Source organism: Dunckerocampus dactyliophorus, chromosome 3 (genome assembly GCF_027744805.1).
Source record: "Dunckerocampus dactyliophorus isolate RoL2022-P2 chromosome 3, RoL_Ddac_1.1, whole genome shotgun sequence".
Lineage (NCBI taxonomy): Eukaryota > Metazoa > Chordata > Actinopteri > Syngnathiformes > Syngnathidae > Dunckerocampus > Dunckerocampus dactyliophorus.
The window spans coordinates 1,698,320-1,710,491 of NC_072821.1; the positions used below are offsets into that span (position 1 = coordinate 1,698,320).

The 12,172-nt window shown below is 45.2% G+C and overlaps 1 protein-coding gene across 1 annotated transcript in view; it reads left to right on the top strand.

Moving 5' to 3' along the window:
* LOC129178430 (AT-rich interactive domain-containing protein 3B-like) overlaps positions 1-12,172 on the top strand; it is an 85,421-nt gene that overhangs the window by 39,666 nt on the left and 33,583 nt on the right. Inside the window, exons 3-4 of the mRNA XM_054770678.1 lie at positions 4,432-4,506; positions 5,456-5,528. Of these exons, the coding sequence (XP_054626653.1) occupies positions 4,432-4,506; positions 5,456-5,528 (148 nt within the window). The remainder of the gene's footprint in view (positions 1-4,431; positions 4,507-5,455; positions 5,529-12,172) is intronic.

A 12,172-nucleotide genomic window follows, 5' to 3' on the forward strand; every position in this document is an offset into this window, starting at 1 on the left:
TCACTTGGATATGTGAATAACATAGGCTGAGCAATATGTTAAAAATATGGATATTTCTTTGAAGCATTGATATAGGCTGGATTTGCGCTGCTGTCTTGTATCGTGACACGAGGTCTCTGTCATCACCACTGTGTGTGTCGGCGCTCCTTAGCGGGGCTGCTGCGCCGCTCCCCTCCGTGCCCCCTGCTAGATCTGGCAACATTCCAAACCCATTTGGCGACATATTTTTGCAAAAGCGACGAGTGACAAATGTAGCTACTTTTTCTGGGGGGGTTTTCTTACGTTTTTTTGCATGGGAGGCAAAAAAGAGGTGATGACACAACTGCACACTAATAGATGTCCACTATTAAAGCAGTTTTAACCCATAAAAACGGCCACAAGGTGGCAGAAGTGCATTTGATAAGAGCGGCAGGGATCATTTGCATGCATGAACACACTCAACGGCAAGGAGGAAGTGGAAGAGCATGGAGGAATGTAGCGTGCAGAAGGTTACGCGTTGTAGCGAAATTTTAATGCATGCACACACACAGTTTATTTCCAAATGTGAAAATTGTAAATAGTTCATGGTGTTATATTCGTATCAGAAATATTTTTATTGAATTTTGACAAAGTAAAAAACAAATGCACACAATGTTTGCTGGTAGTTTAGACAGAGAAGGAGAAAGAGGGAAAAAAAACAGCAAAATAACAAACAAAAAACACCCACAAAGTAAGCCACACACAGACCAAGTTTGGTAAGACAACCAAATGCAAAACAACCAAAGCAAATGCACAAGTGAATTAAACAACAGATGACAGTAACTAGGCCAGAGAGGGAAAGCTATTGGGGAGCTCAGGTAAATTTAAAGTTGTGGAAATATACTAAGAAAGGTCCCCAGACATTTTGGAATTTTTCTTTGGCATTACAAATTGAGTAATGAATTTTCTCCAAATTTAGACAAGACATGACATCTCTCAGCCACTGAGCGTGGGTGGGCGGAGCGGCATCCTTCCACCTTAACAGAATTGCCCGTCTGGCCAAGAGGGAGGCAAAGGACAAACTTCGTTGCTGTGTGGGGGTCAAACGCAAGTCGGGTTCACCTGTGGTGCCAAACAGTGCTATTAAAGGGTTGGGTTGCAAAGGTAAATTGACAATTACAAAAAGTGTCTGAAAGACTTCCCTCCAATACTTCTCCAGACTAGGACATATATTTGTAAATCAATTATTTTGATGTAAAACAACCCAATTGTTTATGTTGTTGTGGTGCAGTTGTTTAGATATTTGAGCTGTCACAAAAGCAAAGAATATTTGTGTCAAATTAATAATAATAGCACAGGCAACACAATAGGGGTGCGTGTTTTGACAAATGTTCACCTTATTGTGTGCGTCGGTTCAGGACGAGAAGAGTTACACAACCTCCGACACAATTACATGCAGCCATGTTTGATTTGCCAATTTCCAGCTGTCATCACACTTTATAGTTGATATAGCGCAGGTGGTAAATGTCTTTAGGCACTAAGGTTGTAGAATGTGCAGTTCAAGCGCTTTAAGTGTTTATAGCTGCCTTGAACGGCTGCGCCACGGCAGGACGACAAGCTGGAGGTCACAGAGTGTGAAGGACGTGGAATAGTTGTTTAAAATACAATTCCAAAAGCGAGCTGTGTAAGAAACTTTACATTTAATTTATATTTAATGTCGTTGCAAAGTTATATGTACTACTTTTGTCTTTGTGAAACTTCAGGTGCTTTAATATTCTGGCCCTTTAAGAAGTTTTGTTTTTCCCCTCATGGACGTATGTGAGATTATACATACCAGCAGGCTGATTTATCTGATCTTATAGTGGTTTATAATGGGTAAAGGTTAACACAAGTGGACAAGTAGCGTGCAAAGGTCTGCATGTTCTCCAAATGTGCTATTTAGCCTCACATGATGTATACAATAGATCATGTAGAAAGCCAAATATGCCATCATACTGATACGGCGTGAGCTGCAGTAAAGGTCCCCTATTAGACCGAATTGGATGATGTTCACATTACATGTCAGTAACGGGTGCCTTTTAGAGACTGTTTACGAGCACTGAACGTGAGAAAAATGCATCATCTCCCTCATTCCTTTGCTCCGCTTTTAGAGTTGCGGCTTTTCAAGACGTGAAGGGGAAAAAAAACTCCTTCCTCATGGACATGACACCGCCCCGTGTACGCTGCACTTCACCAACCACAGCTTTGTAAAAACAACGAAAAAGAAAGAGGGCTTTGCTACACATCTTCAACTAAAGCACTGCCAAGCATTTGTAGGACTGGGAACTATAATGGAAATATCAGGCCTGCTTTGAGAAGATAACGCTGCAGGAAGCCGTCCTTGCGTGTTGTAAATATCAGAACAGTCGTGTGTGTGTGTGTGTGTGTGTGTGTGTGTGTGTGTGTGTGTGTGTGTGTGTGTGTCCCATCTGGCTTGTAAAAGATTGTGGAAGGGGGTGGGGTTCAACAAGTGGCTGTCTGATGAGGAGTATTTGTTTAGGCCGCATGGATGTTTACAAGCGTGGAGCATCCAGCAAGTGGGAGGTGGAAAATGTCTTACTCTCAGGAGCTCTTGCAACCTTTGGCCCCCGGGGCTCTCATTTCAGACCCTGTAATTGCCACTGACCAACGGGCTCCTTCTTGAAACTGGACCCCAAGCCGGAGCTATTAACGTCACCCCCCCCCCTCCACCCCCTCCTTCTCCAAACGGATCTTGTTGTGATTCCTGATGCTTTTATAGGGTTTGTCTTTAAGGAGACATTCCTACTCGCCACATACCGTGCGCCCTTCTCTCTGCCCCTATTTTCCTTCCTTCCCGTCTTGTGGGGCCGTTGCAACCTTCCCCCCCCCCAGCACTCGCAAACATACACACAGCCACGATCAGCCTTTACGTGTGTGTGTGTGTGTGTGTGTGTGTGTGAGCAAAGGCTGCTGACCAGCCTGCCCCCTCCTGACAGCCCGGCTACACTCCATGAACTTGGCCACCCGTCACAGCTGCATTAAGATTGAAGGATGCGGGGGGGGGGGACTCCATCCAGCTGGGTCGGAAGACACGGATGGGGGGCAGGGGCACAGATGCAGATGGTTTAGGTCAAATGGAGATGTTTGAGGATGAAGAGTGTGTGTGTGTGTGTGTGTGTGTGTGTGTGGAGGGGGGGGGACACAGAAGCTCAGGGGCACAATAACTCCAGAGGTTACTCCTCCAACCCCCCACAAAAAATGCATTCCCAGAGTTTGAGTACACATTAGTTTTTCGTGTGTTGGTTGTTCTGGCAGCTTTATTTGGAGTTTACCCATTTGATTAACCCGTGCTGTTTTTGTCAGACGGATGGCTCCTTTGTCAGAGGGTATTTTGGAGGAAAACAGTGGCGGTCAAAGTGCCTAAGAAGAATTTTTAAAAGATGCAACTGCAACGGAAACACTCAGATCGACCACAATCATGGAAGCAACATCATGCTAGGTTAGCCTAGTCGCTGAAGAACAACAAAATAATCAAATCTCCAGCTTTCATATGTGTAGCTTACTGATGTAGTTAGCATTACAGTGCTCCCTCGTTTATCGCAGGGTACAGGTTCGCAAAAAAGCCCACAGTAAGTGAAATCCATGAATACACTTGGCAACATGCTGAAGGATACAGCATGATACACCAGGCATGAACACTTTCTCTCTTGCTTAAACGCTCACAAAAAAGTTGAAACCTTTGTTTGAATTTTAATGACAAGGTTGGACACAAGAAATGATTAAGTGACTCACATATATTTCTCTCCTGTGCCTCTTCATCCTGGTGCCGTTCCGCTGTACTGTAGCGTTTTTGTGCCCTTGTTAAAATATATTGCTCCTGTCGTCATATTTTCCTCCTCGTCAAAGCGAAGATTAATTTATTCCGTGGTGGCGCCTTACAGCCGCAACTTGTACCTCCCTTCAGCATGTCCAGAACTCCGTTTTGTGCAATGGTTAGCATCCTCCTTGGCATTTTGGGTGCAACCACCGGTGCCTTCGACGGTGCAGAACATTTCGTGGGCATTGTGGGTGTTGTCGGAGATAAAACTTGCAAACATACAGTACAGCACTTCGGAGTCACTCTGCTAGCGATCAAACATTAAGTCCAACACATTCTGTACTGCACAGGAAGGCACGGGGATTGATTGATTGACAATGGTCTACAGTCCCTTAGCCAATCAGGACGCAAAATTCAGCGAAACAGCAATGTATGTAGCGAGGGAACAGTGTGTGTTTTTATTTGGTATTAGCTTCAAATCACTGTAGCCTGTGTGTCATGCCCCTCGAAGTGACAGCACCCTCCCTGGTACCCCTTGCAGGAGAATTGCCAATATGTCCTGTGGAACTCACTTTAGAGGTTTCACTGCACATCCATGCAAGAAATGGATGACGCTTCTGTTTGCTTACCGATGTTGCTTCTTTTTGTTGTCACAGAATGGAAGCGCAAGCTGGGCGGACGAGGCTGACAGCAGCAGAGGAAGAGGGGAAGCCTCCCGAGACTTTGCCAAGGTGAGCGTTTTTGCACAGTCGAGCGGTTTTAGCCGGGAAATGACTTTAAAGTTTTTACGTTGGTAGATTTTGACTCCGGCACCCCTTGTCAGGCCTTTTTTTTGGTTGACCTATCTGATGTAGGCGCTAGTCTTTTTATTGGCTTCGCCCGAGGAACCTTTCCTGTTAAATGGTATGCTTTCATCAGGTGACGCTAACTGGCAGGTGACATCCTCAGCCTGTTGGCGGCACACGTCGTCTAAACAAAATGTTTAAGGCGCTTGAAGGGTGTTTATGCTCCTGCGTGGTCACGACATCATCCCTTCCAACGACTTCAGCGTCGGGGTTGAGCGCACGTCCCGCGAAATCGCAGCAATTCACCGAAGTGAGCCACCATGACACTCTTGGACTGTCTAGCTTGTTAGCGACCTTCACCCCAGTAGTTAAAGAGAGACGAGAAGCGCTATTGGAACTGCAACTAATGGATGCGTTAAAGCAGTCTATTTTATTGCAAATGTTGATCCAAAAGGGGCTGCACAGTGGCCGAGTGGGTAACATGTTGGCCACATAGTCAGGAGATCGGGAAGATCTGGGTCCCCGTGCGTGTGTGGGTTTTCTACGGGTACTCCGGTTTCCTCCCACATTCCAAAAACATGCAAGTTAGGTTCATTGGAGACTCTAAATTGTCCACAGGAATGAACGTGACAGTCAGTGATTATCTACTGTATCTACACAGCATGTGCCAAGGGTGTACCCTCTCGTCCACAGTCAGCTGGGATAGGCTCCAGCATACCCGCGACCCTAATGATGGATGTTGATCCAAAATTTGAAGGAGAAAGCGTTTGCAAAGGCGGGCTGTACGCCAGTGCATACAGGAAGTGGTGTGAAAAGGGGCGTGGTCTTTACGCAGGAGCCTAAACCAGCCTTTAGCGTGAACAAGTAGCTGAATGTTGAATGTTGTCTTCTTCAGTTGTACGAGCTGGACAATGACCCCAAAAGGAAGGAGTTCTTGGACGACCTCTTCACCTTCATGCAGAAAAGAGGTACATTTCCACTCCTGGCCTCGTTACATACGTTGAATTTTTGCAGCGTTTCGCACTGTGAACGACGCCTACTTTTGCATTTGTCTATGCCAAGAATGCAGTGCGTGCAGGTAAGTCATGCATTTAGCCATGTGGGGCCCATTGGGGCCCATTGATGCCTCTCACAAGCAAAGGAAGATGTTTCGTATTTTCTCACCGGTGATGCCTTTTTCACCACGAAATCTTTCACCGATTCCCTTCATTGGGTAAAAAAGGATGGTCAGGTGAGAAGTGTCCATGGTGATCTTGTGAGAGGATCATGCAGCGCTGTAGCTTATGTCATGAGCCTGTAGCCAGTGAGGCCAGCCTGGCTGCTTGGCTGCGTGTACACATTCCACAGCATGTGTTCTGCAGGTCTGGCAATTGCATCACCCACTTTGCCCCCCACACCGCAACAACATGGATACATATGCAACATAAATGGTTATTCAGCACATAACACCACATATCGTGCAGATGTGGTTCGTGTTTGCGACAAGCACCCTTGCTGAATTGAACAAGCCACTTCTGCAAATACGGTGCCTCATGTAGTGAACACTTTACACCAGGAGATGGCGGACATCTGTAACGTCAACCTGAGCAAAGCTTATGAGTTTATAGACTTTGAAACCCCTTGCGCGTGCGGCAGCGAGTCCACGCACGCCGTAGTTGAGCCGATGCTCACCGCTAATGGCGAGTGTCACTACGCATTATGTAACGGAAATGCAATCGGTTATGCGCACGCGCGAGACCTTCGTCACTTCCTCCTTTAGCACATCTTTACGACAGCCAATAAGCGTACTTCATGTATGTAATGTATGGGGGGGGGTTATTTTATTAGTGATTCCTGTGGATGTTTGTATCATCTTCTGACATCCACCAAGACTGAACCACGTAAAAGCGTACACGATGCACGTAGCGCACACGTAAACGTCATAGCCGGCCAAATGCTTTAGTGTGTCATTTTTCAGTGGCAATTTTTTTTTTTAATAATTTATGTAAGCAAGAAAAGAGGGCTTATAAATGATCCACTTGCACCGTGACTATGATACAAAAAATACAATTCTCAAATCTTAACGTTTTTTTGGGGGGTTGGCGTATATCGCTGCCGTAAATTACATCAACAGGCTTGTGTCATTTACACCATCTAACATGTGACTGCCGAAAAATAGGCCGACCAGATGTAGATGCGTTCTGCACATGCGTAGAGCCTATTGCATTTCCGGTACGCATTGCTTAGTAACAGTGGGGGTGGGGGGGTAGCAGGAGTGTAGAAGACAAAACAAAAAAATGAGGAAATGGCGGCATACGCGGGAGATTCCTCGGAAAAAAATGCACTGCTAATAGGTCAATATGACCTGGATGAATGATAACATTCACAGGCATAATAGATAGATGGATGCTTTATGTCTATCGATGTAATCATAGCCCTTGAGGCAGCAGTGGTGTTCAAGATCCTGCTGTAAATGATAACGATGGTGGCTGGGTTTGCTTGAGAGATGAGGAAGAGTGGATGAGATGTTTTGCTGAGTCGGTATCGTATCGTGGAGACGGGGCTCTGACAAATTCTGAGCCTGGGGATGTCATAATATGCACATTAGATGAGCATTTTACTCCCGTCACAAACTCTGTCGAACCGTTTTCAAGCGGCAACCTTTTGAAATACTGAAAGAAACTGTGGCGCCTAAAGGGTTAAGTCACATGCTCTAAACATTCTTTTAGATGACTTCATGGCTGTTTGCACTACGGTGGCGATCTTCTCCTCTCTGGTCTTTAAAGACCTTGTTTGGGTGGTGGGGGGGGAATGAATTAGGAGAGAAAGAAGCGGGGATGGACAGAATGTGTCATGGCCCCTGTTAGTGTCTCTGTCCAGTGGCAGGATGCTGGGAGTTGTTGCCTGCTGACCCTTTACTTGCTCTGGTCAGCCGCCGTGATCCATCAAGCTGACTAAAATGCCACCCGACAGCCCATAGCTGACTGTCGTCATCATCATAATCATTTTAAAACGGGCCAAACCATGGACACCGTTTCTTCTAATTGCACAAAGTTGTGCAGTTCCTGAATTTGACCAAGCTTTTTGGCAAAAATACGCCTGTGAAGTCGCACAAAATGTAAGCTGTCTCCATATCACGCGCACCTGCAGCACAGTCGGCATCGAGGGATGAACTGCTTTGCCTTTTCGTTGGCTTATTGTGCCCATTATTCTTGCAAAAGAAGAGCCACGTCAAAAAGAGAAGAGGAAGTACGTACACAGGAAGAATCTCTGGGTTTGCATTGTGTTTTTTCTTTGGCTTTTGTCAACACCGTATCTGTGTAGCTCAACGGCGCCTCGGGTTAGCTAAGATTAGAAGATTAACCACACAGTTGTGCTTTTGCTTTGGCTTTTTGCAACACTTACTGCAAAATGGGAACCACTGTCATCGTGTCATCAACAATGTCATCGTCCGCCACGTCAACCCGAGGGCCGCGCATCCCAACAATGCTCAGTTTAGCCAACAGCAAAGGGTTAACTGGCGCTTTGCTTTTTTTGGTTTGTTTTTTTTCACATTTTTGCGACACGGGTGGAGGGGCCAACAAGAGAAGAATACACACAGGACGTTAAGTGCAGTCCGCGTCATCACTTGTTACCAGTGTCAAGGCAGCGTTTTGTCGTTTTAGTGGGGCTTAACTTTTTTTTTTTCTTACACTTGTGTGACAAATGAAGTAATATTAAAACTCGGCGAGCACAGACCTCTGAAGTCCCCTCCATATTGTGATTTAGACCATAAATCCTACATATTTTATCTACATATTTAGATTGCTAACGTTAGCATGCTGGCAATGCTGACATGGTAACATTAGCGTGCTAATACTGTACATGGCATAATTGTGCCAAGTGTTTATATATGTGTTTTAGCCAGGACAATGGCTAAAAATGCTACTATGCTAATGTTAGCATGCTAGCAATGCCGACATGCCAAAGTTAGCATGCTAACACACAGCATAATAGTGCTAAGTGTTTATATATGTGTTTTAGCCAGGAAAATGGCTAAAAATGCTACTATGCTAATGTTAGCATGCTAACACACGGCATAATAGTGCTAAGTGTTTCTATATGTGTCTACCTGTGGAAATGGCTAATGTTAACATGCTCACAATGGTAAAGTGGTGACGTTAGCATGCTAACACCTAGCATGATAGTGCTAAGTGTTTATATATATATATATATATATACACACACACACTCGCTAAAAATGCTAATATGCTAACCTTAGCATGCTAGCAATGCTAACATAGCTGTTTTGCGCCTTTTGTCATTAAAGTTAATCAAAGTCTTTCATTGTTACTTTCATTCAATATTACAAGAGTAACTTTTTGGACACTTCAGTGAGGAGTAAGAATGTTGAGTGGTGTGACTCATTTTTTATATTGCCATTTGTGTTGAAATTTGAAATCAGTAGCTTGACAGGGGTCTTGCGTCCCGCTGTACATGTAAATTTTACATTCCCTAATTAAGGTAAGGAAGTATAATTAGAGCTCCTGGCATGGATCAAGTTCCTTGCAGCGGAGATGCGGTGTAGAGGTCAGTGGCAGACATCAGCACGAACAAACTGAGTGCTCATCCATAATGGACAAAGGAAAAGATTATGGGAGTTTTTTCCCCCTCCCTGAGAGTACTGACAGTAATAACGCTCATCATTATTACTGGGAAGGGTGGCATTAAACAGCTGGGGGCGGGATGAGAGCAAATACTGCTGGCTAAGTGGCTGCGAGGGAAGACTTTTAATGCAGCCGTTGCGCACGGGCGCAAGGTGTAATTTCTTGAAGACGAGACAGGCGCTTGGCCGACCTCTGCCGTCTCTCAAACCCGAGTCTTAATCACAGGGGAACAAATTGCTCGGCTCTCATTTTGGCGATTTCTAAGAGTTGTCAGAGTATACCACATGAAGAGCCTCTCATTATGTCGCCCCCTTTTTAGTTCCCACTTCAAAGATGCGGCTGGAAGATGATCACAATGAAAGAGCACTTTATTTATTTTGTTATTGTGGCGGGTTTGGAAACGCTGCTGGCATGCGTGAGGGGGGGCATATGGTATGTACCAACCTCCTCAAGTTGCAATAAATCCCTGATCATTTTTTGTCAAGCAGATGTGTTTTTGTCAAGCTGTGTGTGTGTGTGTGTGTGTGTGTGTGTGTGTGTGTGTGTGCGTGTGTGTGTGTGTGTGTGTGATGGCTGGAGACAAATGGTGAAGCACTTTTCCCACCTCGTCGAGGGGCCCTACAGGCTTTGAGAGGAAAGCAGCAGCGGAAGGAAAACTTACGAGGGATTCCCATTTCCTGCCCCTGCGCTTAAAAACAGGCGTATGCTTGTGTGTGCGTGTGTTAATGGCTAAGGAATTTTAGCAGCTGCCCTAAATCCTGTCTTTGGGGCCCATTGATGCCTCTCACAAGCAAAGGAAGATGCATTGAAACACTGGCGACCGTTACTTTATCAGCGTTGAACATTACACGCCATTGCGCTCGCCTTTTTAACTTGAAGCTTGCTTACTTCAACTCGTCCTAAGGGTACGATTTTAATATCGTTTTCCTCATTGGAAATGATGAAAATGGAAATAATCATTCCCAATGTGAAACTGGTTCGATCATGAATTCTTTATAATTTACATTTAGTTGTTTTAATTATTATTTTTGTTATCATTTATTTCTAAAATGTGAGTAACTTATCAAGCCAATGAGGAAGTAAATAAGTCCAGTGTAAACATTGTAAACTGTCATACGGGTGTAAAAGTACGTTGAGTAGAGTAGATATTAAAACAACAAAACACGCAAGCCCCTTTCACACCAAACTCCCGCTTAGCCACATCGGCACCGTAACAGTAAATAGAGAAGCCAGCAACGTGGGACATGCGGGACCGTGCTTGTTGTGGCGTATAAAATACGCCATACAGCGGCAGTTGCTTTCAACACAACAAGGAGGAGGACTTGAGTGTCGGGTGATGAGCTTGCCGAACACCCTTACATCCATGCGCAGGCGGCGCCCCCCTCTTACGCCTCTGATGCAACCTGCACAGGCGCAAAATTGTCGTTCGACTTCATAAAGCATCTTTTGCAAGCAGAATGAACGTAATGTTGCTGATAAAAGGTGGAAAAAAACCTACTTTGTGAAAGGGGCTCCAATCTTGGGTAGCTCTGCTGACCCGATGCAAAAAGCCTCAAACTAATTTTATGCAACTTTGTTCATAGCACCTCCAGAGGTGCTGTTTTTTAAAATGTTTTTGTAGTAAGCAAGCCTAGCAAACCTGTTTGACTTTATAACACCCCTATAGTCACCTTTTACACTCCTTCTTTGCTTACACCACATTGTGCAGGCTACGGGATCACTGCCACTAGCATAGCAAGCTACAGAGCTAACTAGTTAGCTTCGACAATTTTCTTGTTCTAAACTTGGGAAAGTGTTTAAAACGGAGTGGGGAAGAAGGACAGCGTAAGAAGACAAAAATGTACCACGACGGTTTATTTCAATCTAGTAATATAATTTCTACTACGTTCCACACAGAGTGCAGAAGAGTGTATGCTAGGGGCCCCCGCCTCCAGCCACTGAGACAAAGAGACTGCATGACTGACAAAAGGGCTCACTCTGTTCATGCCGTTGTTGTATGGAACAAGGTGCTGAGAGTGAATTCTCTCCCTGCCTGTTTGGAGGCGAGACGAGGAAAATTAGACACGTATACACATGGCAATATATTGAAACTGGCAAAATGATCCAGTTAATTTTCATTCATTGTGTTTAATTCATGAATTTCTTATCAGCCCAGGCCTGGTGCACACGAGACATTGTTTCATGAACGACAAATCTTGTCATGTTTTATTCTCGCAAGATCTTGTGCGTCGAGATCGAGAGAGTGAGGCAGCGATGTTCGAACGGATTTGGATGACATTTTCAGGAATTGTCAGAAATGGGATAAGGAAGAACTGGTTAAATGTTGGGGGTGATCCGGATCACCGTCTGGATCCAGGAATTTTTTTTAAAGGATTCTTTAACATTGTGAGAGAGGACCATTTTTGGCATGTTTTTGGCAGGTTCTACAAAATATCAAAGACTGATCCAAAATGTAGGAGTATTATTGTGGGGTGAATCCCAATGTGGGAGGAACCATGGCGCTTGGCGGGGGTCTGCACTCTGAGTGCTTCTCTAGTTTTAGTTCGACGCCCAGCCCATTTTCTTGGTAGGGGTTCGGGTTCTGGTGAAAATGGTGTATACTGAGGACGGGGGGGTTGATGCGGTAAGAGAGACCGTGAGTGCTATGGATGTGCATTGACGAGGGGGGGGGGGCGAAACAACTGGAGCAGGAAAATGAAAGAGTGATGCGGCCAACTGCCTGTCTGCACTGTCCACTTGAGATGATTAATGGCCGCCGACTGTGATGGACAGACGCAGAGCGAGAGGCTTCTGTGCAGTCCAATCGCCAGTGGAGGAGGGCGGGGGTAACAGTCAGAAAGGCCACATGTTGCTCTCCCTGTGAGGCTGCATCCATCCTAGCGTTACACTCCTAATCAGACGTATGGTCTCAGCTTAGGCGGGACCACATGGTGAGTTATCTCTACTTTAGGAGGTATTTTAGGAGGAGATACTTTCATAGAGGATTT